The sequence below is a fragment of the Mobula hypostoma genome, chromosome 12 (assembly GCF_963921235.1).
Source record: "Mobula hypostoma chromosome 12, sMobHyp1.1, whole genome shotgun sequence".
NCBI lineage: Eukaryota > Metazoa > Chordata > Chondrichthyes > Myliobatiformes > Myliobatidae > Mobula > Mobula hypostoma.
In genome coordinates this window covers 6,882,524-6,906,115 of record NC_086108.1, presented here as the reverse complement: position 1 = coordinate 6,906,115, position 23,592 = coordinate 6,882,524, and the positions used below count along the sequence as shown (strand labels likewise).

The 23,592-nt window shown below is 41.5% G+C and overlaps 1 protein-coding gene across 5 annotated transcripts in view; it reads right to left on the bottom strand.

Annotated features, from left to right (window-relative positions):
- Positions 1-23,592, bottom strand: part of LOC134354591 (alpha-actinin-1-like) — a 156,392-nt gene that overhangs the window by 3,724 nt on the left and 129,076 nt on the right. For 2 of the 5 annotated variants that reach the window (XM_063063566.1, XM_063063565.1), the window contains exons 16-20: positions 22,637-22,771; positions 21,777-21,956; positions 18,868-19,014; positions 2,233-2,298; positions 115-273 (exon numbers count right to left, since the gene is read on the bottom strand). In XM_063063566.1, the coding sequence (XP_062919636.1) occupies positions 115-273; positions 2,233-2,298; positions 18,868-19,014; positions 21,777-21,956; positions 22,637-22,771 (687 nt within the window). Of the gene's footprint in view, positions 1-114; positions 274-2,232; positions 2,299-2,564; positions 2,646-18,867; positions 19,015-21,776; positions 21,957-22,636; positions 22,772-23,592 lie in introns of all 5 variants that reach the window. The other 3 variants (XM_063063564.1, XM_063063563.1, XM_063063567.1) reach the window with 2 other exon arrangements.

Below are 23,592 nucleotides of genomic sequence, written 5' to 3'. Positions count from 1 at the left end.
GGATTAGTAATTCAACAGAAGAAAATGTGCCTTTCCAAACATGTTTCACTTTTAAAACAGATTATTCTACCTTGCAGCAAGTTCTCTTGGAACTTTTCAACTACAATCGTTTACCTTGTCGCCTGCCAAAATCTTGAAGGAGGCCATGACTTGTTCAGCTGTATCAGTGTCTGTTGTCTCCTGTGACATGAAGTCAATGAAGGCTTGGAATGATACTTCCTCGGTGTTGTTGGGGGCAACAACGCCCATTATGCGCGCAAACTCAGCTTCACCCTGGGGGAAAACAGCAGTGAAGTGAAACACAGAAAATGGAAGTAGGCCCCCAGGCCCTTCAATCCTACCCCATTTAATCTGATCACGACTGAAATAGGCTTGCCTCAACACTTCTGCTTTTTCTTCACGCCCCTCCATTCCTCAAATCTTTATCCACCTCCACTGAACACTAATTTCCACCACTCTCACAGGTGGAGAGTTCAAGACATTAACCGCCATCTGAAAGAAGGGATTTCAACATATCTCAGTTTTAAATGACCAGCCCCTATCAAGCATGTGCCCTTGTCTGAGATTCTCCCACTTGTAAAAAAAATCCCAATATCCACTCTGTCAAAGCCCTTAGGATCTGATGTTTGAATAAGATTAATCTCTCGGAGTTCAGGTGCAAACTATTTAGTTCTTTGCTAGGCCAACCCTCTCATCCCAGGACTCAAGCCTAGCGAATCTTCTTTGTACTAAAACAAGTGTGTGGCAAAAAAAAAGGCAAGAGGTAAATTGTAGAATTATTTCCTTGCCATCATGACATGGGAAACTAGGCAGGTCAAATTTAATGCACCAAGGGGCACACACAGCTGGCACTCATTTGGAACTTGCAACTGAGGGATCCAAGACTGCAGTTGACTTTGAATGGAAGCTATGCCAAGATTTTATGGAAAATAGGCAACTCTTGACTAGTCACTGCCACACTGAAATGAAAATAATATTCTATTTTCTACCCCCCAAATTTTTTGCCACTTTTTATCCAAATTTCTCAACATAATTTGCCCTTTGTTTGAGAATAGAGAGGTTGAATTCCATGAAAAATCAGTGCTGTCTATGGATTTACTTTTGTTCTGAATGCTGTTGCTTGCATGATTTGTTTCCCCCCCCCCCCCCCCGTGCATTGGGTGTTGCTCTTTTTCTAAACTGGGTTCTTCTGGGGTTCTTGCTTTATGGCTGCCTAGAGGCAATGAATCTCAAGGTCGTATAATTTATACATACTTTGATAATAAATGTACTTTTGAACCTGGGCGTGAAACAGAAACTGAAACTGAGCTTCCCCAATCCAATCTTGAGTATTCTTTGCCTTCTTGGCCCTTGTGGCTATGGGGATCAGGGGGTATGGAGGGAAGGCTGGTGCAGGGTTCTGAGTTGGATGATCAGCCATGATCATAATAAATGGCGGTGCAGGCTTGAAGGGCTGAATGGCCTACTCCTGCACCTATTTTCTATGTTTCTATGTTTCTTGTCATCAGGAAATCCATACTGAGCAGGTAGCTTTTCTCACCTCGCATTTCAAGTACAATTTTAGAGAGTAATTCTATTTGGGAATCGCACTATGATTCCAGCTTCACCTTACTTCTGAAAAATCTTTATAGATTGTCACCAAAGCAACCAGCCAATAGATTCATGTAACGGTCAGTGCCAAAACATGATATGAATGTCTGGAACCAAAATGACTACATTTCCAGAAATTAGAGAGGGATTCAGCTTATTTGATGCAGGCAAAGATGACCAAGAACTTGGGCAAAAAAAATGTAACTTCAAAATTATTCAGCAATTGAGAGAGGTTTGACAGTAAGATGTCTTGGATTAAATTTTTGCTGTATTTTCTGCTTCATTCAACCTCAAATTTCCTCTTATACCATCACTCATCTGCAGAGCAGAAACTGCATGTTTAAGTGAAGTGGAAGAAAATATCTGCACACTAAAACCAACTGCCTCGTTTTCAGTAGATCTCAAGAACAAAACCTGGGAATACTTTGAAAGATTAACCCAGTGTGAGATACTTTGGAATAACTCATCTGACCAGTTGAAGTTACAAATTACTGCCCAATCTGAAACCTACCTATGGATTGGGCACACAGAAATTTTACGGTGTGACTGAGAGTAGGACTACCTTTACAAGAGATTTACTGAACACAGGTCAAACGCCGGGTATTGCCGGCTGGAGATGTGAAGGAGGAACAGGAAGCGTACCAGACTGTAGCCCGTAGAGATAAGCAGAGCCCGGAAATCATCAGCGTCCATCAGCCCGGTTCGCTTCTACTCCAACAGGAGCGAGCAGGAGAAAAATACATGCACACAGAGGGCATGGTACCATGAACAAGGGTTTACATATTAGACGAGACAGGTACAGAACCAAATCCAGAGGAGGAGGAAAAGAAAACACAAATGTAAAAGAACAGGTGAGGGTAATTTAAAAAGGAATTCGGGGAAAGGCCAGGACACAGAATCCAGGAGAGAAGTGGAGGGAAAAAAAAACATAGTTAGCTATTGACGGACTCGTAATTCATTCAAATCATCTATACCTGCTGGTCATTTCCAACATCGTAGCCCAAGCTGATAAGGCAGGCTTTAAACTCTTCAGGTCCCAGTTTCCCGCTATGGTCCTATACGAGATCACGGTGCAGACCAGAGCATGCAGGTATGCAGGTGACATGACGTGTGCACACACAGTGGGTGGGGGGGGGGTAAATCGGAGGTAGGGAGGAATGGAGGGGGAAAACAAGGGGAAAAAGGAGGGCGGCATTTTGGTGCAGTTGGTGATTCGGCACAGCATGCACCATGCACAAAACATGCAGATGGAGAGAAGGAAAATAAAACTGTTAGACAACAAACAATGGAAAACATTTAAATGAAAATCAAATTCCAAATGAAATCATGAATTTCAAACAAACCTCAGCTTTAAAACAGTACCAAACAATTATATCATGAGCAAGTCAGTAAACGTATCGCTCTCACTGAAGTTGTTACTTCTGTCACCTTTTCAGAAGTTAACTATCTCATTAAAAATCTCAAAAGTATTTTACACCCATTTAATAAGGATAATACCAATCTTGTCTTTGATCTGTTATTTCAAAATAAAATTAAAACCACATTTGGCAAATCAGTAAACAATCTAAAGTTGTACTTCTAGAATTATGAATGAGCGACATTAAATGGAACAAATGAATACCTAAAATTAAATTGGACCAAAATTTTAAGGTTAGAAAGCCTGAGGAATAATTGATTTTAACACTACTAATGTGACGGCTATAATTTGTGCTGTGCCCACGAGAGCAAGTATGACCTCAAGGGAATCGGTGAGGCAGAATTCTTTTAAACTGAGTGGCTCAGTTTTAAAATTCAGCTCACAGGATTCGAACAATGTATAGTAGTCCACCAGACGCTCAAATCATTCACTATCATTACCCCAAAGCCCTCAATTCCTCGATCTTTCAATCCACCTCCACCTTAAAATCTATCTAATGATCTGTTCTTCACCATCCTTGGATCCTTTGTGGTGATAGTGAGGTGGAGGGGGTGCAACAAATTTCCAAGGTTCATTACCTTCCCGAGGAGAAATTTTGTCCACCTCAGTTGACGAGGTGATGGACCTGCCAGGCCTGTTGGTAGGAGTAGATACATTGGGGATATTTAAGAAACTTAAATAAGCATATGGATGATCGAAAAATGCTGGGACATGTGGGACAGAAGGGTTAGATTGATGTTGGACTAGGTTAAAGGGTTAGAGCAATATTGTGGGCCAAAGAACCTGTACTGTTCTACATGTAGTTACACAGTATATTGCCATTGTAAACCATGTCCCCTTATTTGGGGCTCTCCCACTAGTGAAAACATCTCAACGTATTACCTGCCCAGTACCACAACCACCCCCCTCCCCATTAGGATCTTGTGTCACCCCTCATTCTTCAAAACTCGAAGAATTCAAACTGAAACTATCCAGAGCAGGGGTCCCCAAACCCTTGCTTAATGGCATTGACCCACGGCATTAAAAAAATGGCCGAGAATCCCTGGTCCAGCTTCTTTTTCGATAGGACAATCCTCTCATTCCAGGAATTAGCCTGATGAATCTACTTTGGACTCCAATACTACTGTAGATGCCATGCATGTGTTTTGTATCTGCAGTGTATTCTGTTGAGTGTTTATTATGGTAACCAGTCATGTGATTTGGGGCGGGCGGGTGGGCGGGGGCACTGTAAAAGCAAAGGGAATAAGTTACATATGCATGCTTTGTTCTGGGCAGTTTAATTTGGTTCTGGGGACCGCCGGGTGTCATGTCTTTTGTTGACCACTTAGTTACATCGCTTCAAGATTGTTTGTTTCACAAATTGCTAATAAAGGGTCAGTTCATTTTCTTCCACTTTGTGGGACATTATTATTGTATGATTGGAAGGCGTGTCATACAATGATAACAACTTGTGCTAGTTCACCAGCAGTGGCATTGGTTCATTTGATTGGCCACTAGTAAAGGGACCAAAACACTCAGTATTTCAGCTGTAGCTTCAATGACATCCTGTTAACCTTTTGTAACTCACACACTAGAACACTCAGATCCATCTGAACTTCACTTACTTCAGGTCACTTTCCATTTAAGACATCTGGTTTTTGATTTTCCTCATGAAACTACAGACTTTCCTGCATTAAACTTCAGTCGTTAGTTTTTTGGAACATCACCCAGCATCCATTCTGTTCTAGAATCACTGTGCCCTCATCACAATAACCCCTTCTGCTTCCTTTCACACTGTCAGCAAGCTTGGAAACTTTATATTTTGTTTTCTCCTCTAGGTCATTAATGCAAATAGTCATCAATTGAGGCCAAGGATACTCCTCTAGTTACATCCCTCCAGCCTGAAAGAACCCATCTATTCCTCCCTAGTGTGACAGACATTTTTCTGTCCATGCTGACACTTCCTTAGGAGTTTATGAACTTTCTGCATGACATCTAAAACTTTGACAAACTTCAATAGAGGTGCAACGGAGAATATATTGACTGACTGCATCACAGCCTGGTATGGAAACACCATTGCCCTTGAATGGAAAGTCCTACAAAAGGTAGTGGATACGGCTCAGTCCTTCAAGGGTAAAGCCCTCTGCTATTCCCACCATTGAGCATATCTACACAGAGCGCTGTTGCAGGAAAGCAGCAACCATCATTAGGGATCACCACCACCCAGGTCATGCTCTCTTCTTACTGCTGCCATCAGGTTCAGGGACAGTTACTACCCTTCAACCATCAGGCTCTTGAGCTACAATCTATGGACTCACTTTCAAGGAGTCGTCATCTCATGTTCTCAATATTATTTATCTATTCATTATTATGTCGAAGTTAGTGCAGTCTTTCATTGATTCTATTATGGTTATTATTCTATTGTAGATTTATTGAGTATATCCACAAAAAAAAAAGACGAATCTCAGGATTGTACATGGTGACATATATGTGCTTTGATAATAAATTTACTTTGAACTGCCTCCAGTAGGTTTGGGCTCTCAGGAGGCTAGCACGACATGCCACCTTCTCAAATGCCTTTCAAATATCTTTATCAATTCTCATTGCCACGTCCTCACAGAATTCAATCCAATTTATCAAACATGTTTTACCTTCCATAAAACTACTTTGACTATGTTTAATAATTTACAGCTTCCCCAAGTGATTAGTCATTTCCCTTTTGTTCTGACTCTAGCATCCTGCCAACAGATGTAAAACTCATTGCCCTGCCTTCCTGTCTTCCTCCCTTTCTGGGAGGAACCACCACTGACCATTTTCCTAACCTTCTGATGCTCTCCCAAAATTTGGAAAGTTTCGAAAAGTTTTCGACCAATGGGCCCACTATTTTTGTCGTCACCTTAAAAAAAAAATCCATCGGGTCCCAACAATTTGTCTGCCTTTAGCCCCATGGATTTCTCTGATACCTCATCCTTTGCAATTGGGATTTATTTATTTACGTTCGTAATTTCATCTTTTTTTTTACAAATTTCTTGAATTGAGCCTGCCTGTAACCTTCGGGATATTTCAAAGTTCAAAAGTTCAGTGTAAATTTTATTATCAGAGTACATATATGTCACCATATACTACCTTGAGATTCATTTTCCTGTGGGCATACTCAGCAAATCTATAGAACAGTAACTGTAACGAGATCAATGAAAGATCAACCAGAGTACAGAAGACAGCAAACTGCGCAAATGCAAATATAAATAAACAGCAGTAAGTAACAGGAACATCAGATAATGAGTTAAAGAGACCTAAAGTGAGCCCCTTTTGTTCGAGAGCTTCATGGTTCTAGGGTAGTAACTGTTCTTGATCCAGGTGCCCTCCATGGCAGAGTGATGCAAAAAAAAAATCATTGGTATGACACAACAGCCATTTCTTTATCAAGCAAGCAGTCTCATTCTCCAGATGTTTGCCTTAGCTGCTTTTTTATATAGCCACAGAAATTTCTGATATCACACACGAAGCTCTTTAAAATCAATTTTCACCCTTGTGAGCTGCTTCATCATTCATGCATGATGCAAAAACCTCCTAGTCACTTTGTATGTCCTCCTTTGCAATATAACATTACTCCCCACCTCCTTTGTTAACCAAACTAACCTCTACAATGTTTTAAAATCCTGCCAAACTTGCTTACAAATATATTGTTTCTTAAACCTGGAGAAAGGGAACAAGATTTACTTCTCTAAATCCAATAAGGGGACATGAAGAGAGTGAGAGCCTGTCAGTCTTTAAGACGGGAGGCTTGGAGAAGTGACGCAAAAGAGTTCAGTACTGGAGCAGAGAGTTGGTCTCTGCTCTCGTTGTTGCAGCAGGGAACGTCATCTCCCTTGTTAGAGAAACAGCCTGTCTGACATACCGAACTGCTGTAGTCTGATGGACTCTGGAGGGCTTGGTGCTTCTGCCGGTGCAGGTGGGGGTGGGGGTGGAAGTGGCAGCATTAATGCTTTTGTTGCTGCTTGTGCGAAGGGGAGGGGGCTTCGAGGTTTCAATCGTTCTGTGGTGTATCTTTGTTTTGTGGATGTCTGTGAGGACAAATTTCAGGTTGTATATTATATACATACTCTGATATTAAACGTACTTTGAAACTTTGAATATGGCATTGCAAAAATTTGATGTTGATTAAAACCAAAGGCATGCTGTTATGTTACCCACTTAATGCAAATAATGTGATATCCTCTGCCCACAGCTCTGCTTGGAATTTTCTAAATCTCATATGACCTATGCATTAAAATCACATTAATTGAATATTTAAATACGTCACTGGGACATTAAATCCGAGCAAAACTACAGTACTGTGCAAAACTCTTAGGGACATATATACAGCTAGGCTGGCTAGGACTTTGCACAGTACTGTATTTGTCATCGTGGAGCAGAGTGTATTTGTAAATCTGGCAGGAGCAAAGGATGTTGGGAATGGTGAGGGTGGAACACCATGGTGGGGGGGGGGTAGGGGGTGGCATGGGCACAGACACACCCAGCCCTGAGACACCAGGCAAGGTCACTTGATTCCAAACAATTGCTTTATTGATCATTATAGAATATCTCTCTGGTGCTTTCCGCGCCCTCCCCTCCCCCTTCCCCTTTTCCCAACCATGATTTCCCTCTCCCTGTCCCCTTCTCATTCTCAGTCCACAACTAAGACCCATATCAGAATTAGGTTTATCATTACTCACACAAGTTATAATTTTTTTGTGGCAGCAGTACAGTGCAATACATAAAATTACTACAGTACTGTACTTTAAACAAAGCTGCTCCAAGTTTAAGGCACTGCTGACATGCAGCTGCAGTCTCACTGCATGCCTGGTGGTAGTGGTCACTATCCCCAGCTTTAACAGTAACCTCAGCAGCAATGCAATACTAAATATACAACCCAAAAGCAATATTTTCTGCATTCTTCTCTGTTTTGTCACTAATTCCACATCTTGCAAAAACAAGGGCTTGGAAAACTGACAGGGTCCATAGTAACTCAATAACCACTGAACTTTCTGGCAAGATTTTTGGAATAATAATTACTGGGCAGGGAAACAAAAAAACATCTACTTTAAAGTTGCAGTTAACGTATTCACATAATTCATGTCTATTTGACATACTGAAAGGAAGTTGGTTAGAGGCCTTGTTCTTAATTTCTGACGCTGGTAATGTTGGAAACCACTGTTTTCTTTTTAATACCACTTTTTATAAGATATGTACTTTTTAACAAACTCATGTAATTTTCACACTCAGTTATTCTGCTTTCTGCCAGCTAAACTAACAGTTTATCACCTTTAATGCTGGAGGAAGTCAGCAGGTTGGCCATTCTGACGTGTCAGTCCACAGCTTTCTCTACTGCTGCAATGAGGCCACAGCCAGGTCGGAGGAGTAACAGCTTCTATTCCGTCTGGGTAGCCTCCAACATGATGGCATGAACATCGATTTCTCGAACTTCCAGTAATTGCCCACCACCTTCACTATTCCCCATTCCCATTTTTCCTTCTGTCACCTTACCTGCCATCGCCTTCCTCTCATGCTCCTCCACCTTCCCTTTCTTCCATGGTCTTCTACCCTCTCCTATCAGATTCACCCCCTCCCCCTGTTTCACCCATCACCTGCTACCCTGTACTTCTTTCACCCCACCCCAACTTCTTACTCTGACTTCTCCCCATACTTTCAAGTCCTGATGAAGGGTCTCAGACTGAAATACTCTATTCCATAGATGCCGCCTGACTTGCTCAGTTCCTCCAGCACTTTGTGTGCGTTTTTCTTAATTTCTTCTCCTGGTAATGCTGGAAACCACTACTTTTTTTTAAATATAAGATTTGTATTTTTTAACAAATTCGTGTATTTCTCACACTTACTGGCAGAAAGCCATAAAGCAGCTAAACTGACAGCTTCTCTCCTTTCTCATTTTTCCCTGGCTAAGTATTAGCACATCACCCACATGATGTGATTGTTTTAATTATGTAACCTGTTAGCTAATTCATTCCTATCCAAGGAATTTCCCTTCTCTCATCTATGAAAGTGATAAATTTTTTCAGAAGCACCATCTTCTTTCCTTTGTCTTACACCCTTTAGCATTAATTTCCCTCTTAGTATAATTTCTCAGCTCTTTATTTAGTTTGCTTTGTATTTGTTTGTATGTTTGTAGTCTAAAATAAATTGTAATCTTGGAATTAAGACTGTTCACCGTTTTTGACTCCCGAAGAACCCAAGGATCAGAAATTAAGCAGAGATCCAACATCAAGTTGACAGTAAAGGGGAAAAAATTAACATCCTCCTTGTCAATAAGAGTATACTGACCATTTTATGGTTTTAAACACAAGAGATTCTGCAGATACTGGAAATCCAAAGCAATGCACACAAAATTCTGGAGGATCTCAGCAAGCCAGGCAGCATCTATGGAGAAGAATGAACTGTCGATGTTACAGACTGAGATGTCGTCATCAGTAAATCAATCCTGATGAAGGATCTCAGCCTGAAACGTCAACTGTTTATTCCTCTCCAAAGATACTGCCTGACCTGCTAGGTTCCTGCAGAATTTTGTGTCAGGATTTTAAATCCTTCCCCCCCCCCTAAAAACAAGGCTTTTCATCAACAATTCTGGCAAGAGTCAAAAATCAGCAGTCAACAAACGTGCCCAGTTCTGCCAAGCTGTGTTGACACATTGTGACCAGTTTTATTTCTATGACAAGACAAAATGAATTTCTGAGAATCTGTTGTACACATTATGCATGAATGAAAAATTCTGGTCCTCTCTTTGGCCTTTGAACTAATTGAAATGGTCAGTCTTACTGAAATAAAAGCCAACCAATTGGAAGAATGGAGAACCTATCGTCCTCTTTTTGCCAAACAATCATGCAGTCTTGAATGAAGGAGATGCGAGGGGTGTGGGAAGAGGGGAAAATTAATGTTCCTATGGATCCAATTGTTTTTACTGCGTATTTTAAAATGTTAAGCTTTGTGAAACAAAATATTCAACTAATTAAACTACTTTCTTCTTCTGCAATTATTCAGAAGTATATAGCCAGAAGTAAAATGGTTATTAACGTAATACAGATGGTCAGGGAGAGCTTTAAGATTAGAGAACTGTAACAACTAGGGGAATGTGCAATGAAATCCCAAGTACAGAGTAGCAAAAGATCATAAGGCACAGGAGTAGAATTAGGCCATTCAGCCAAGCAAGTCTGCTCTAACATTCCATCATGGCTGATTTATTGTCCCTCTCAACCCCATTCTCCTGCCTTCTCCCTGTAATCTTTGACGCCCTTACCAATCAAGAACCTATCACCCACTGCTTTAAATATACCCAATGATTTGGCCTCCATAGCCATCAGTGGCCAAAAATTCCAGATTCAGCACCATCTGGCTGAAGAAATTCCTCATCTCTGTTCTAAAGGCATGTATCTCTATTCTGAGGCTGTATCCTCTGGTCCTAGAATTTCCCCACTATAGGAAACATCCTGTCCACATCCACTCTACCTAGGTTTTTCAATATTTGATAGGTTTTGATGAAATCCTCTTCCCCCATTCTTCTAAATTCCAGCAAGTATACACCCACAGCCACCAAACGCTCCCCTCATATGTTAATCCATATACAGCCAGTATACAGTAAACCCGATTAACCCATAACCATTATGCAACATACCAATTTAAGATGACATAAAATGCTTTAAAAATCAGACCATAACTAAAATTACAACACCAAACTGTTTCCCATTAAGCTATGTTCAACCTACAAAACTGCAGGTCGCGATAACGCTGTTTGTTAGCAAAGGATGCAAGAGTACAGCTTCATTTTCTCCACAGCTTACTCATTCTTCGCTGCTTTCAACGTTTGCTCCTATCCTGTACCATGCATATTGACCACAAGTAGACACCTGAAATTTAGTGCAAGTTTCCAAAACTAATTACAATAGCCTTCTGGAACACAGACTGCATTCTCATAGGGAGAATTACAGCCTTGTGGTGGGTGTTAAAATATTATCAGTACCAGGGAATGTAACTGCCCACTAGGCTTTAATTCCCTTCCTAGCCCGTCACCATCTCCACACCAACAATCCTCGACTTAGTTTCCTACTCATTAACTGCAAAATTACTTTTTCCTCCAATTATCATCACTCCTCAAATCTCTTCAATCTTTTTTTTCTCACCACTCACGTGGTCGTGATCCTCTTCATCCTCTCCCTCCAAGACACAAAAATAACGTGCAGTTAAACACTTTGAAACTTCCTCTGCAGGCCATTCCTCTCCTATAACTGAATCGGGTTTTCCACTGTTTGATTTCTAATAACTCCTGATCCTTAGGGTTCTTCTGGGAGTAAGGAATGATGAGTAGTCTTAATTTTATGATTTCAGTTTATTTTAGAGTGCAAACAAACTAAGCAAACTAAATAAACAGATAGGAACATAGAAAACCTACAGCACAATACAGGCAAACAAAGCTGTGCCGAACATGTCCTTACCTTAGAAATTACCCATAGGATTACCCATAGCTCTCTATTTTTCTAAGCTCCATGTACCTATCCAGGAGTCTCTTAAAAGACCCTATCGTATCCGCCTCCACCACCATTGCTGGCAGTCCATTACATGCATTCACCACTCTCTGCGTAAAAAACTTACCCCTAACATCTCCTCTGTACCTACTCCCAAGCACCTTAAATATGTGCCCTCTTGTGGCAACCATTTCAGCCCTGGGAAAAAGCCTCTGACTATCCACATGATCAATGCCTCTCACCATCTTATATAGTTCTATTAGGTCACCTCTCATCCTCCACCGCTCCAAGGAGAAAAGGCTGAGTTCACTCAATCTATTCTCATAAGACATGCTCCCCAATCCGGGCAACATACTTGTAAATCTCCTCTGCACCCTTTCTATGGTCTCCATGTCCTTCCTGTAGTGAGGTGACCAGAACTGAGCACAGTACTCCAAGTGGGGTCTGACCAGGGTCCTATATAGCTGCAACATTACCTCTTAGCTCCTAAACTCAATCCCACGGCTGATGAAGGCCAATGCACTGTATGCCTTCTGAACCACAGAATCAACCTGCACAGCAGCTTTGAGTATCCTGTGGACTCAGCCCCCAAGATCCCTCCGATCCCCCAAACTGCCAAGAGTCTTACCCTTTGTGTCATCAGCAAATTTACTAACCCATCCCTCCACTTCCTCATCCAGGTCATTTATAAAAATCATGACGAGCAGGGGTCCCAGAACAGATCCCTGAGGCACACCACTGGTCACCGAACTCCATGCAGAATATGACCCGTCTACAACCACTCTTTGTCTTCTGTGGGCCAGCCAGTTCTGGATCCACAAACTCCTTACTTTCTCAGTAAGCCTTGCATGGGCTACCTTATCAAATATCTTGCTAAAATCCATATACACTGCATCTACTGCTCTACCTTCATTAATGTCTTTAGTCACATCCTCAAAAAAATTCAATCAGGCTCGTAAGGCACGACCTGCCTTTGACAAAGCCATGCTGACTATTCCTAATCGTATTGCGCCTCTCCAAATGTTCATAAATCCTGCTTTTCAACTGTGAAACAACGCTGAAATGGCACTTCTGAAAAGTATATCACTTTTATAGATGAGAGAAATTCTTTAAAAGAGAGATAAATTAGTTACTAGGCTACAATTAAAACAATTACATCATGTGGGTAATGTGCTAATGAAAAATGAGAGAGGTGATAAACCGTTAGTTTAGCTGCTATACTGCTTTCTGCCAGTGAGTGTGAAAAATATTCGAATTTGTTAAACAGTACAACACTTATAAATGTTTCTTTTGGCAGGAGCGACTAGGACCAGAGGACACAGAATCAGAATAGAGGGGCATCCTTTTAGAACAGAGATGAGGAGGAATTTCTTTAGCCAGAGGGTGGTGAGTCTGTGGAACTTGCTGCCACAGGCAGCTGTGGAGGCCATCGCTGGATATATTTAAAATGGAGGTCAACAGGCTCTTGATTAGCCAGGGCATGAAGGGATAGAGAGAGAAGGCAGGAGATTGGGGCTGAGGGGAAAAATGGATCACCGTGATGAAATAGTAGAGATAACTAGGTGGGCTGAATGGCCTAATTCTGCTCCTGCATCTTATGGTCTTAAGTACTGATTGTAATATACTCTAGAAAGAATGAGCCAAACAGTGAGCTCTGCATTTTGGTAATCAATTAAAAACATATTTTTAATTCTAGTTGTTTTGCAGTCATTTATATCAAGACCAGATCAGTAAAAGCTTAGGCACACCATTTGTAGATGAGTCAATGATATAAATACATCTCCATTTGTCAGTGGTTACCAAACCGCATTAGCTCAGCTTTGTGACTACACAAACCGTTAAAATATGCAGCCAATACCAGCCCTAAAAGATTCCATGATTTTTATTGTTCTAATCATGTTTGGCTTTCTGATTCAGCTGAACAGAATGGGTTAAAAAATGTAGAGAACATTTTTAATATATATGAGCATCAGGAAGAGACCTTACAAAAACAAGTGTTGAGGCTAGTTAGAATGGTTTTCATAATCCAAGTTCCTGATACACAAGGCAAAAAAAAATTACACACCATAGTCACTAAAGGGCAGCTGGCTTCCAATAAAACTGTTACAGGAAAGAGGGAAAAAATGAGAAGCATTTTGGCTTGACTACCTCCTTTCTGCTTACTAATTCACTTCCCTCTTTTGATGGTGCTAGTGCTTGGGTGAATTACCTTACAAAGTGGCCAAGTATAAGCTTTGGAGAGCAGAAGCAACGGCTTTATGGTGACAGCAGTATTTCATTAGCAGGATACAAACAAATTATTGGAGAATGGTACAAAAGTGCCTCCTTTCTGTTACTTACTTCTGTTAACAATGGTCAAAACCTAGCACCTTTCTGTAGTGTACAACTAACACTGGGTCTCCTTCTCTCTCTCTCCAAGAGGATGTTTCCTATGGTAAGAGTCCAGGACCAGAGGACACAACTTCAGAATAGAGGAATGTCTCTTTGAACAGAGACGAGAAGAAATTCCTTTAGCCAGAGGGTGGTGAACCTGTGGAATTCATTGCCATAAATATCAGTGGAGGCCAATTCATTGCATATATTTGAGGCAGAGGTTGATAGGTTCTTGATTACTATGGGTGTCAAAGGTTACGGGGAGAAGGCAGAAGCATGATGTTGAGAGGGATAATAAATCAGCCATGATATCAGGACAGGATCAACTTGATGGGCCGAATTGATTAATTCTGCTGCTATGGTCTAATGGAATGCTTTTTAAATGTTAAAGAAATCACAACTAAAGTTTCAAAAGCACCAGGGATCCCCAAGCATAATGTCATGCCAGTGACTTAAGATGCATACGACAGCAAAGAACTAGTTAAGCCCACTCATTTATGTGCCAAGTTTAAAAAATATCTTGACAACCCAGTGAAGTCTAGTAATTTTTTCCCCTTTGGAACAAAGTAGCTTTTCAACAGCAAAACAAAATTGCTGATCTAGGTGGTAAGATGAAGAAATCCCTTCAATGTAACAGGCAAATCAGGCTAATATACAAAATACAGGCTTGTCAAGAGATGGCAATGCTGTTAATTATGTAAGATGATACAGAGAAGAGCTCCTGAAATTCAGTGGATAGAGATCAAAGATGATCTATACTTGAAACAAAAAAGACTGGTAGATGACTGAGTTTACAACTTTCTGCAGCTTATTTCAATCTTGTGCAGTAGCACCCCCCCCCCCCATACCAGATGGTGATGCAGCCAGTCAGAATGCTCTCCATGGTACATCTGTAGAAATTTACAAGTACTTTTGGTGACGTACCAAATTTCCTCAAACTCCTAATGAAATATAGCCACTGTTGTGCTTTCTTTGCAGCTGCATCGATATGTTGGGTCCAGGATAGATCCTCAGAGATACTGATACCCACAGGAACTTGAAATTGCTCACTCTCTACCCTTCTGATCCCTCTATGTGTGTTCTCTTGTCCTACCCTTCCTGAAGTCCACAATCAGTTCTTTGATCCTACTAATGTTGAGTGTAAGAGTTTCTAAATTAATATGGGTCAGAGGCTCCCAATTCGGATCCGTGGAGCCCTCACTTTGGTTGTGGTAGACTAGATTTTCTGGACTACTGGATGTGACTCGTACAATGTTGAAATGCTTGCTCCTACATGCAACACAGTGTTGTAATAGTGAACTCAGCACATTTACAGGCAGCAAGTTTCAGCTTGCAAGCTGAGCATACATTTCACCCTGTGGCACTCCTAACATGAACTACAAAGAAAATCAAGTTTACTGTCATTTAACTATACACATGTAAACTGTCAAATGAGACAATGTTTCTCCAGACCAGGATGTAAAATACTGACGTATACAGAACACAGAATAACTTAAGAACGAAAGTAAGGATAAAACCTACAGATAGGTTACACATAAATAAACAAAGTAAAGTGCATAAATTAAATATTGTAAGGCACAGAACAAATTAACCAGTGATACTTTGAATACGATGCGGCAGGAAATTCAGAAGCCTAATGGTCTGGGGGAAGAAACTGTTTCCCATCCTGAATGTTCTTGTCTTTATACATCGGAGACGCCTGCCTGATGGTAGAAAGTCAAAGAGGATGCTGGATGGACGTGGGATCCTTAATAATTCTAAGGGCCCAATGAACGCAGTGTTCCTGATAAATATCTCTGATAGATGGTACGACCGGCTCTGGTATTCTCACAGTCCTTTGTAGGGACTTCTGGTCTGATGCTCAGCTACTCACACACCAGATAGAGATACGACTAATCAAGTCGCTCGACTCCCTAAATTTCCGACCCCAACTGCGCACCCAGTCCACAGTCCAAACGCCAGCTCTAGCCACAAGGCTACCAACTTCCTCAATACATGACCATCTTCATTGGTTGGTGAATAATCAAGACTGAAATACATATTAATGAGTGCTCCAGATGGCATATCATTTGGATTTCTTAAGTGAATACCAATGCAATCAGCAGGAAGTGTGCCTTGCTCCTACTCAGCAAATACGTATATATTGAACTCCTGTCACATAAAATCTTTCTGATTCATAAACCACAAGATGATGAAAGCTAACAAATGCTTTTTTGAAGTGCTCTGAAGGCCACATATTCCAATTTCATTCAGAGTGACGACATTGGATACATAAAGAAACCTCCCCCACCTCCCAACCACAAAAAGAATTAAAACACCCATGCTTCAAATTCAGTTTTCTCCATTCAAAATTAAGTATTAATCATGTCTCCTACCCACTCGTATGCTGCAATGAGATTTCAGTGCACAACTGCTGTCAGCAGAATCTCAGGTGGAGACGAGGTGGTGTACAGGAGCGAGATAGCTCAGCTAGTTGAGCAGTGTCGCAACAAGCTTGCACTCAATGCTAATAAGACCATGGAATTGATTGTGGACTTCAAAAAATAGAAGTCAAGGGAACACACACCAGATCTTATCGAGGGATCGGCAGTAAGCAGTTTCAAATTCCTGGGTGTCAACTCTCTGAAGATCTATCCTTGGCCAATGTGTGAATGGAATTACAAAGAAGGCACGCCAGTGGCTATATTTCATTAGGAGTTTGAGGAGATTTTGGATGTCCCCAAGGACCAACAAATTTCTGCAATGTACTGTGGAGAGCATTCTAACTGGTTGTATCACCATCTGGTATGGAGGATGGTTCAGAAAAGACTGCAGAAGACTGCAAACTCAGCGGCATCTTCAAAGGTGAAGCCTCAAGGACTGTCACCACCAAAATATGCCCTCTTCTTACTGCTACCATCAGGGAGGTGATACAGGAGCCTGAAGACACACACTGTGTTTTAGGAACATCTTCCCCCCGACATCAGGTTCCTGAACAATGAACATTACCACACTAGTTTTGCTCTCTTTTTGCACTATTTTATATATATTTATTTTATTTTATGTATTGCACTATACTGTTGCTGCAAAACAATAAATATCATGACACACATCAGTGATAATATACCTAATTCTGATTCTGTACTGTGGAGAACTTCAATGCACCAAGTACGAGGTGCCTTGCAAAGTTGATCAGTTAATAGTATTAGCTCCCCACACAGGAGAAGTGGCTGCTATTCCTGCTGACCTGTAGAGCAGACTCAGCACGAAAACCCCTACCCTTGCAGTAACCTAAGCAAACAGCTGCCAGAAAGCCACACCCTTGTGACTGCAGCCTGGCACATTAAAAACACTGCATTCAATAGAAACTCCTCCACTTACACAGCAATTCGGATGCACTCAGCCAACCATTGCAGAATATAGATCAGAAAATTCTTTGAGACTCGGCACTGGATTATATACATTTAGACTCTTTAATCCTTTTGATCGCCATAACACATTAATAGGCAATTATTCTACCGGTGGGTTTTTATGTAACAAGTGGCCACATCCCCTCCCCAGCTCAAACCTACTCCATAACTCAGTAAATCAACTCCACTTTCCTATTTCCCCATAACATCCTCCTACAGCCCATAATCTATGGCAACCTTGCCTACGTTCAACATTAGTACAGAATTCTTGAGATTCCCAATCCCATAAATCCTCATCTCCACAGAGGTGGCCCATCAAGTCAACTCCAACATTTCATCATGGCTGATACATTCTCCTCTCAACCCCAAGTCTCCTGCCTTCTCCCCATAAGCCTTCATGCCCTGACTAAGCAACCTCTGCCTTAAATATACCCAAAGAGTTGGCCTCCACAGCCGTCTGTGGCAACAAATTCTGCAGATTCACCACTCTGGCTAAAGAAATTCCTCATCTCTGTTCTAAATGTACGACCCTCTATTCTGAGGCAGTGTCCTCAGGTCTTAGACTCCCTCACCACAGGGAACATTTTCTCTACATCCATTATATTGGGGCCTTTCAATATACAATAGGTTTCAATGAAGTCACCCCTCATTCTTCTGAATTCCAGTGAGTAGACACCCAGAGCCATCAAACGCTTCTCATATGACAAGCCTTTCAATCCTGGAATCATTTTCATGAACCTCCTTTGAAATCTCTCCAATGTCAGCAAATCCTTTCTTAAGTAAGGGGCACAAAACTGCTCACAATAAGCCTCAATATTACACGCTTTCTTTTATACATATATATTCTACACACTTGTGTTTTGCAGATATTCTATATGTGCTTGTTATCTTGTACATGGGGGACTGGGCCTCAAGCCGCAGTGTCGTGCTGGCTGGCGGGGGGTTGCATCAGGGCCGGTGCTCTCCGCTGGTTTGATGCGGCATGGTGTCAGGGCTGGAGTCAGAGCTGTCCCACCACTGTTCGATGGCACAAGCTTTGGACTCTTTCATTATGTGCATGTGATACTATTTGTGCTTGTGATTCTTTGCGCTGCATATGACTGTTGGTACTGTGTTTTTCGCCTTGACCCCAGAGTAAGAATGTTTGTTTGGCTGTATACATGGGCACTCGTGTGTAGTTGAATGACAATTAAAGTGGAATTGAAATGAAATTAAATTGATATTCTAGACCTCTTGAAATGAATGCTAACATCATACTTGCCACTGACTCAACCTGCAAATTAACCTTTCGGGAATCCTGCACGAGGACTCCCAAGCCCCTTTGCACCTCAGTTTTTAAAATTTTCTCTCCATTCATGTACGGTTGAATGACAATTAAAGTGGAATTGATTAGAATTAAATTAATTAAGCCTCAAGTACATCTCAGTGCATACAGCTTCAGCATGCTCTACATTGGAAGTGCAGGTGATACAAGGTAATCAAGCATTACAAAGTCTATTATAATCAAACTTTTTGCAATTCCATCACGTAACGTAGATCACACAGTGTCATAAGCAGCAAGCCACCTTTTATTTATTGTGGTACGCACAGGTGCAGTGATAAAACATACCTTGTCAAAGTGATTGAACGATGACCGAAATTCATTGAGTTGGTCCTGGCTGATGCCCTTCGCATCGCGGGTGAGGATCTGGTTTTCCACTTCATTAATAGTCCTGGCAATCGTTGTCAGCAGCTGTTCCCAGCCAACTCGGATGTGCTTTTTATATTGAAAACAAAGAGCAAGCCAAGGAATTAACATCTTCAATTTTGGCAGCAAGTAAATAAAGAAAAATTTCAGATCAAAACAGTACTCCATATTCTACTCAATATGGGCTTTCACTACTTACAGCCTTCCAGATCAAAGATGCACTTTGCCTTTGCTGCATTGAAAAAGCTAGCATTAGGCTCAAGGTGTAATCTATTATCCAATAACAATGCATAAAGCAGTGTTTAATCTAGAGCTATCAAATGGCGTAAATTTTCATCTGACACCCAAGTGTAAATATATGCACGTCTTTTGATTAGCATATGCATACTGCAGCGCTGTTCTCCAATTTTCCTTACGCAAAACATTAAACTACACATTGAATACTATGAAAGAGCAGCTCACTTGGGTATATTACAAACTCACAAGTTTAAGAACTGAATGCCAAACTAACTGAATTTAAAAACCATCTAACCATTACTAACTTGAATTCACGAACTGGCACAGGCAACCTTTGTTGCCTTAAGCACAAGAAAGACTATGCCCAAACCTGGAGAACGACAATTTCCAGTAGGACCGAAGCTACAGGTTTGATAAGACAGGAGACACCGTGCAGAACAGGCCTTCTGGCCTAACGAGCTGCAATACTCAGTAATCCACCTATTTAACCCTAGCCTATCACAGGACAACTTACAGTGACCAATTAACCTACTAACTGGTACAGAAACCTATCCATTCACGGGGAGAACATATAAACTCCTTACAGACGGTGCCTAAACTGAACTCTGAAATGCCCAGAGTTGTAATAGCATTGGGCTAACCGCTATGCTACTGTGGCACCCTAAGTTAAGAACACAAACTTTTCTTAAAAACAAATTGCAATTACAAAATGCTAGGAAGCTTGGCCATCTTCAGCACATCAGTAAGCTTCACCTGGATATAAAGGTATCCACTTCTAAGGGCCTTGCTTTAGAAATACAAGAGCAACAAGACACTCTAAATTAAAGGATGGAGAAAGTGCAGAGGGACTAGAGAAGCTAGTGGTGTTCCGTAGACCAAAGGAGACAATAATAACAGAATGAAAGTGTTCAAAATTGTGAAGGGCTTAGATCAGATAGTTTAAAAAGTTTGTATCAGACAGAAAAATACGGTTTAAACTGAAATTTAAGAAAATTAGAAAAATTGATGTTGCGGTGCTCGCCGAGCTTGGTAATGAGCTTGCAGATGTTTCATGGCCAGTTGAGATGACACCCTCGGCATGTGGTTGCTGGTGTTTCTTTCCGGGAGTGCTTGCATTTTATACAGCACCCTCCACAACTGCTCACTTAGAAAAAATACACAGGGGAGTTGGGGTGGGGAAAGATTACTAGGAAGAGGGAGAGGGAGAGGAGAAAATGTTACACTGGTTATCATTGGAATTCACTGCCCCAGTGTTGGTGGAAGTAGATTCAATAGTATTGCAAAAGGAATCAAACATGGATATGTTTAAGTATTGCCATGACTGGGTAGATCAAAGCACCAGCACAGGCATATTAATAGGTCAAATTACTACCTATGTGTATTTCAAACCGATACAATAACTTCCTCAATATTTTAGAAGGGCTCAAACAAATTGTTTAAAACACATTGCTGCTGTTGAAATGTGGCAACAGTGAATGTTCAATTAATTAACCTTGCTGTCAAATCTTCAGATTTTTGGTCCATAATCAGTGTTTATTCAGTCCAAGTGGAAAATCAAGAGAACTTTATTTTTGCGGTCTGTGCCAGGGTGTAGTGGTACCACACCCAGACTTCGGTGCGAGTGGCCCTGGGTTCAAACCCGGCCAGCTCCTTGCACGAGTTCCACCCATGCTGGGTTGAGGATTGAGCCAGCAACAGGCAACAAACAAAATGCTAAAGAAACTGCAAGGCTGAAGGAGAGGGGACGGACTTTATTTTTGCAAAGGGAAAATCCAAGGAAAGGCAGGTCAGCAGACTGACCTTCCTCTTGCGAGATAATAATTTGTCATGAAATGTGTATGATAACTCATAAAACAGTTTCATCAAAGGGAGTGGGAAGTAATGCTGGTGCCTATACCAAGCTCCAAAGATTCAGCACCCTGTACTGTGGGCACAGTTCATCACCATCTTTATTGTGTGACGTGGGCGATCGTGGTCTATGACCATGATTGTTCTTGGCAAATTCTACAGAAGTGGTTTGCCGCTGCGTTGTTTTGGGCAGTGTTTTTACAAGGCAGATGACCCCCAGCTACTAGCAATACTTTTCAGAGATTGCATGGTGTCAGTCATGGAATAACCAATGTGACAGCATTTTTTGGGGTTAGAACATGTGGCAAATAACTGCAGCCATGAATCTTCAGATCTGAGTATGATGTGTAGATTAAATCTAAAATGCAGCTCTGAACAATGGGTTCCTATAAGACTGTGAACCACAATAATTGGAAGACCAGACAATGCTGATTTAAATTCAATATTTGGGTCTCTGTAGTACTTCTCTCCAATGACTTCATTCACATGACAACAACCAGAAATTGTCATTATGCACCAGCTGCTCATAAAACCTTCCTCCACCTGCTCCCATGACTTCTCGTGACCCTGATTTGGGGGGGGCCACGCGCTAGCTAAGCAGGTGCTACACCTTGCCCAAGGGTGACCTGCAGGCTAGCGGAGAGAGGGAGCACCTTACACCTCCTTTGGTAGAGATGCATCTCCTCCCATGGTTACTGATTTTAAATGCAAGATGAACTCATCTGAAAATAAAGCATAATTATTACCTCCATGGTATAATTGGTATGCTTGTTGTCAAAGATGAGGGCCTCTTGAATGAGTTGATGGTCCTGCTCCAATCTGTCGATGTTGGGCTTATAATTGATGATACTGTTCTCATACTGCTTCAGTTGATTTAGCTGGTCCTCCAGTGTACCGTGCATTTCAATAGAGATCCGTCCAATCTCCTAATATAAATACACAAAATAACAGTCAACAACTCGTTTTCCACATCCAGGTGTTGCCCTGGTCTTGGACTGCATTGCTGAATATTTTCAGATTGCAAGTTGTGTAACCTTCCCCTTCACCTGGTCTCACCTATCACTTGTCAGCCTGTCCTACTTCCCCTCCCCACCACTTTCTTATTCTGGCTTCTGACTCCTTTATTTCCAGTCCTGATATAGGCTCTCGGTCCAAAATGTTGAATGCTTATTCGCCTCCATAGATGGTGGCACGAGTAACTTGTGTGTGGAAATCTTAACTTGACTGACTCCCATCATAATTCAAGCACAATGGATCTAATTCTTACTACAAGAAACTCTCTCAGACTAAGAGTAGTTCATCAGTCCTTCAGGTTCGGGAACCCTGACTGGTCAAACAAAACCGTTACGGAAACAGCAATGAAAAATCCTACATCTGAGTGCGACGGTATTCCTGAGTCTCCACCCAGTAGTGAAAACTGAGAGGAAGTTACTGACACATTGAAGGAAGCCCTGTACACCACCAGAGATGGAGGACCTTCATTGCTGCCTTAAACGCCAGTGGAGTAACAGACAGTAAATAGCTAACTGGAAATAGAATGATTTTTATTGAAGCAGAGAATATCCTCAAAACCAGTAATTCTGAATGCCAAAAGAATTTTACCAACCTGCATCTTAGTCTGAATCCAGGGACCAACAACATTGGCCTTATTTGCAAACTGCTCACGCAGGTTTTCATTAGATTGTTGCTTGTTAAACTCTGCTTGCAAAGCTTGATCTCGAGCTGGCACCAGCTGCTGAACCTGTAAATACAAACACAGTCAGTTTTGATAATATCAATAGCATATTCATTTGCCCACCCCACCAAAAATTTCTTCCCTCCACCAAACCTTCGCTCTACGGTGACTGTTTTCATGCCACTGCATCTTCTTTTGATAGTCTCAAGAAGCATTATAGACGATACGTATTCAGTTTTGACTTTACCCATGTCACCATAAATACCTCCACCTTCAAAGTTCATAGCGCGACACAGAAGCCTAATAGTTAGCTTTACTCTTTATAGTGCCAGTGATCAGAGCTCAATTTCCACTGCTGTCTCTAAGGAGTTTGTATGTTCCCTGTGACTGCGTGGGTTTTCTCTGGGTGTTCTGCTTTCCTTCCACATTCCAAAGACTACAGGTTAGGGTTAGCTGTGGGTATGCTCGGATGACATTGAAGGTATGGCAACACTTCCAAGCTGCCCCCAGCACACCCTTGGACAGGGTTGGTCGCTGACGCAAAGAATACATTAAACTGTATGTTTCGACATACAAGCGATTAATAAAGCTAAGGAGAATAAAGGGAAGGGGTGGCAGAGGTAAGTTAGTTAGTGTTGTGTTTTTTTTACACAGTGGTGATAGAGGCAGATACATTAGGTGCATTTAAGGTACTCTTAAGAGATATGCACTTCGATGATAGAAAAATGGAGCGCTATGTGTGAGGGAGGGTTTAGCTTCAGAGAACGTTAAACTTAGTTAGCTCCACCATGGGCACTAGCCTCAGTATCCAGGGCACCTTTAAGGACCAATGCCTCAAAAAGGCTTCGTCCATCATTAAGGGCCCCCATCAACTAGGTCATGTCTTG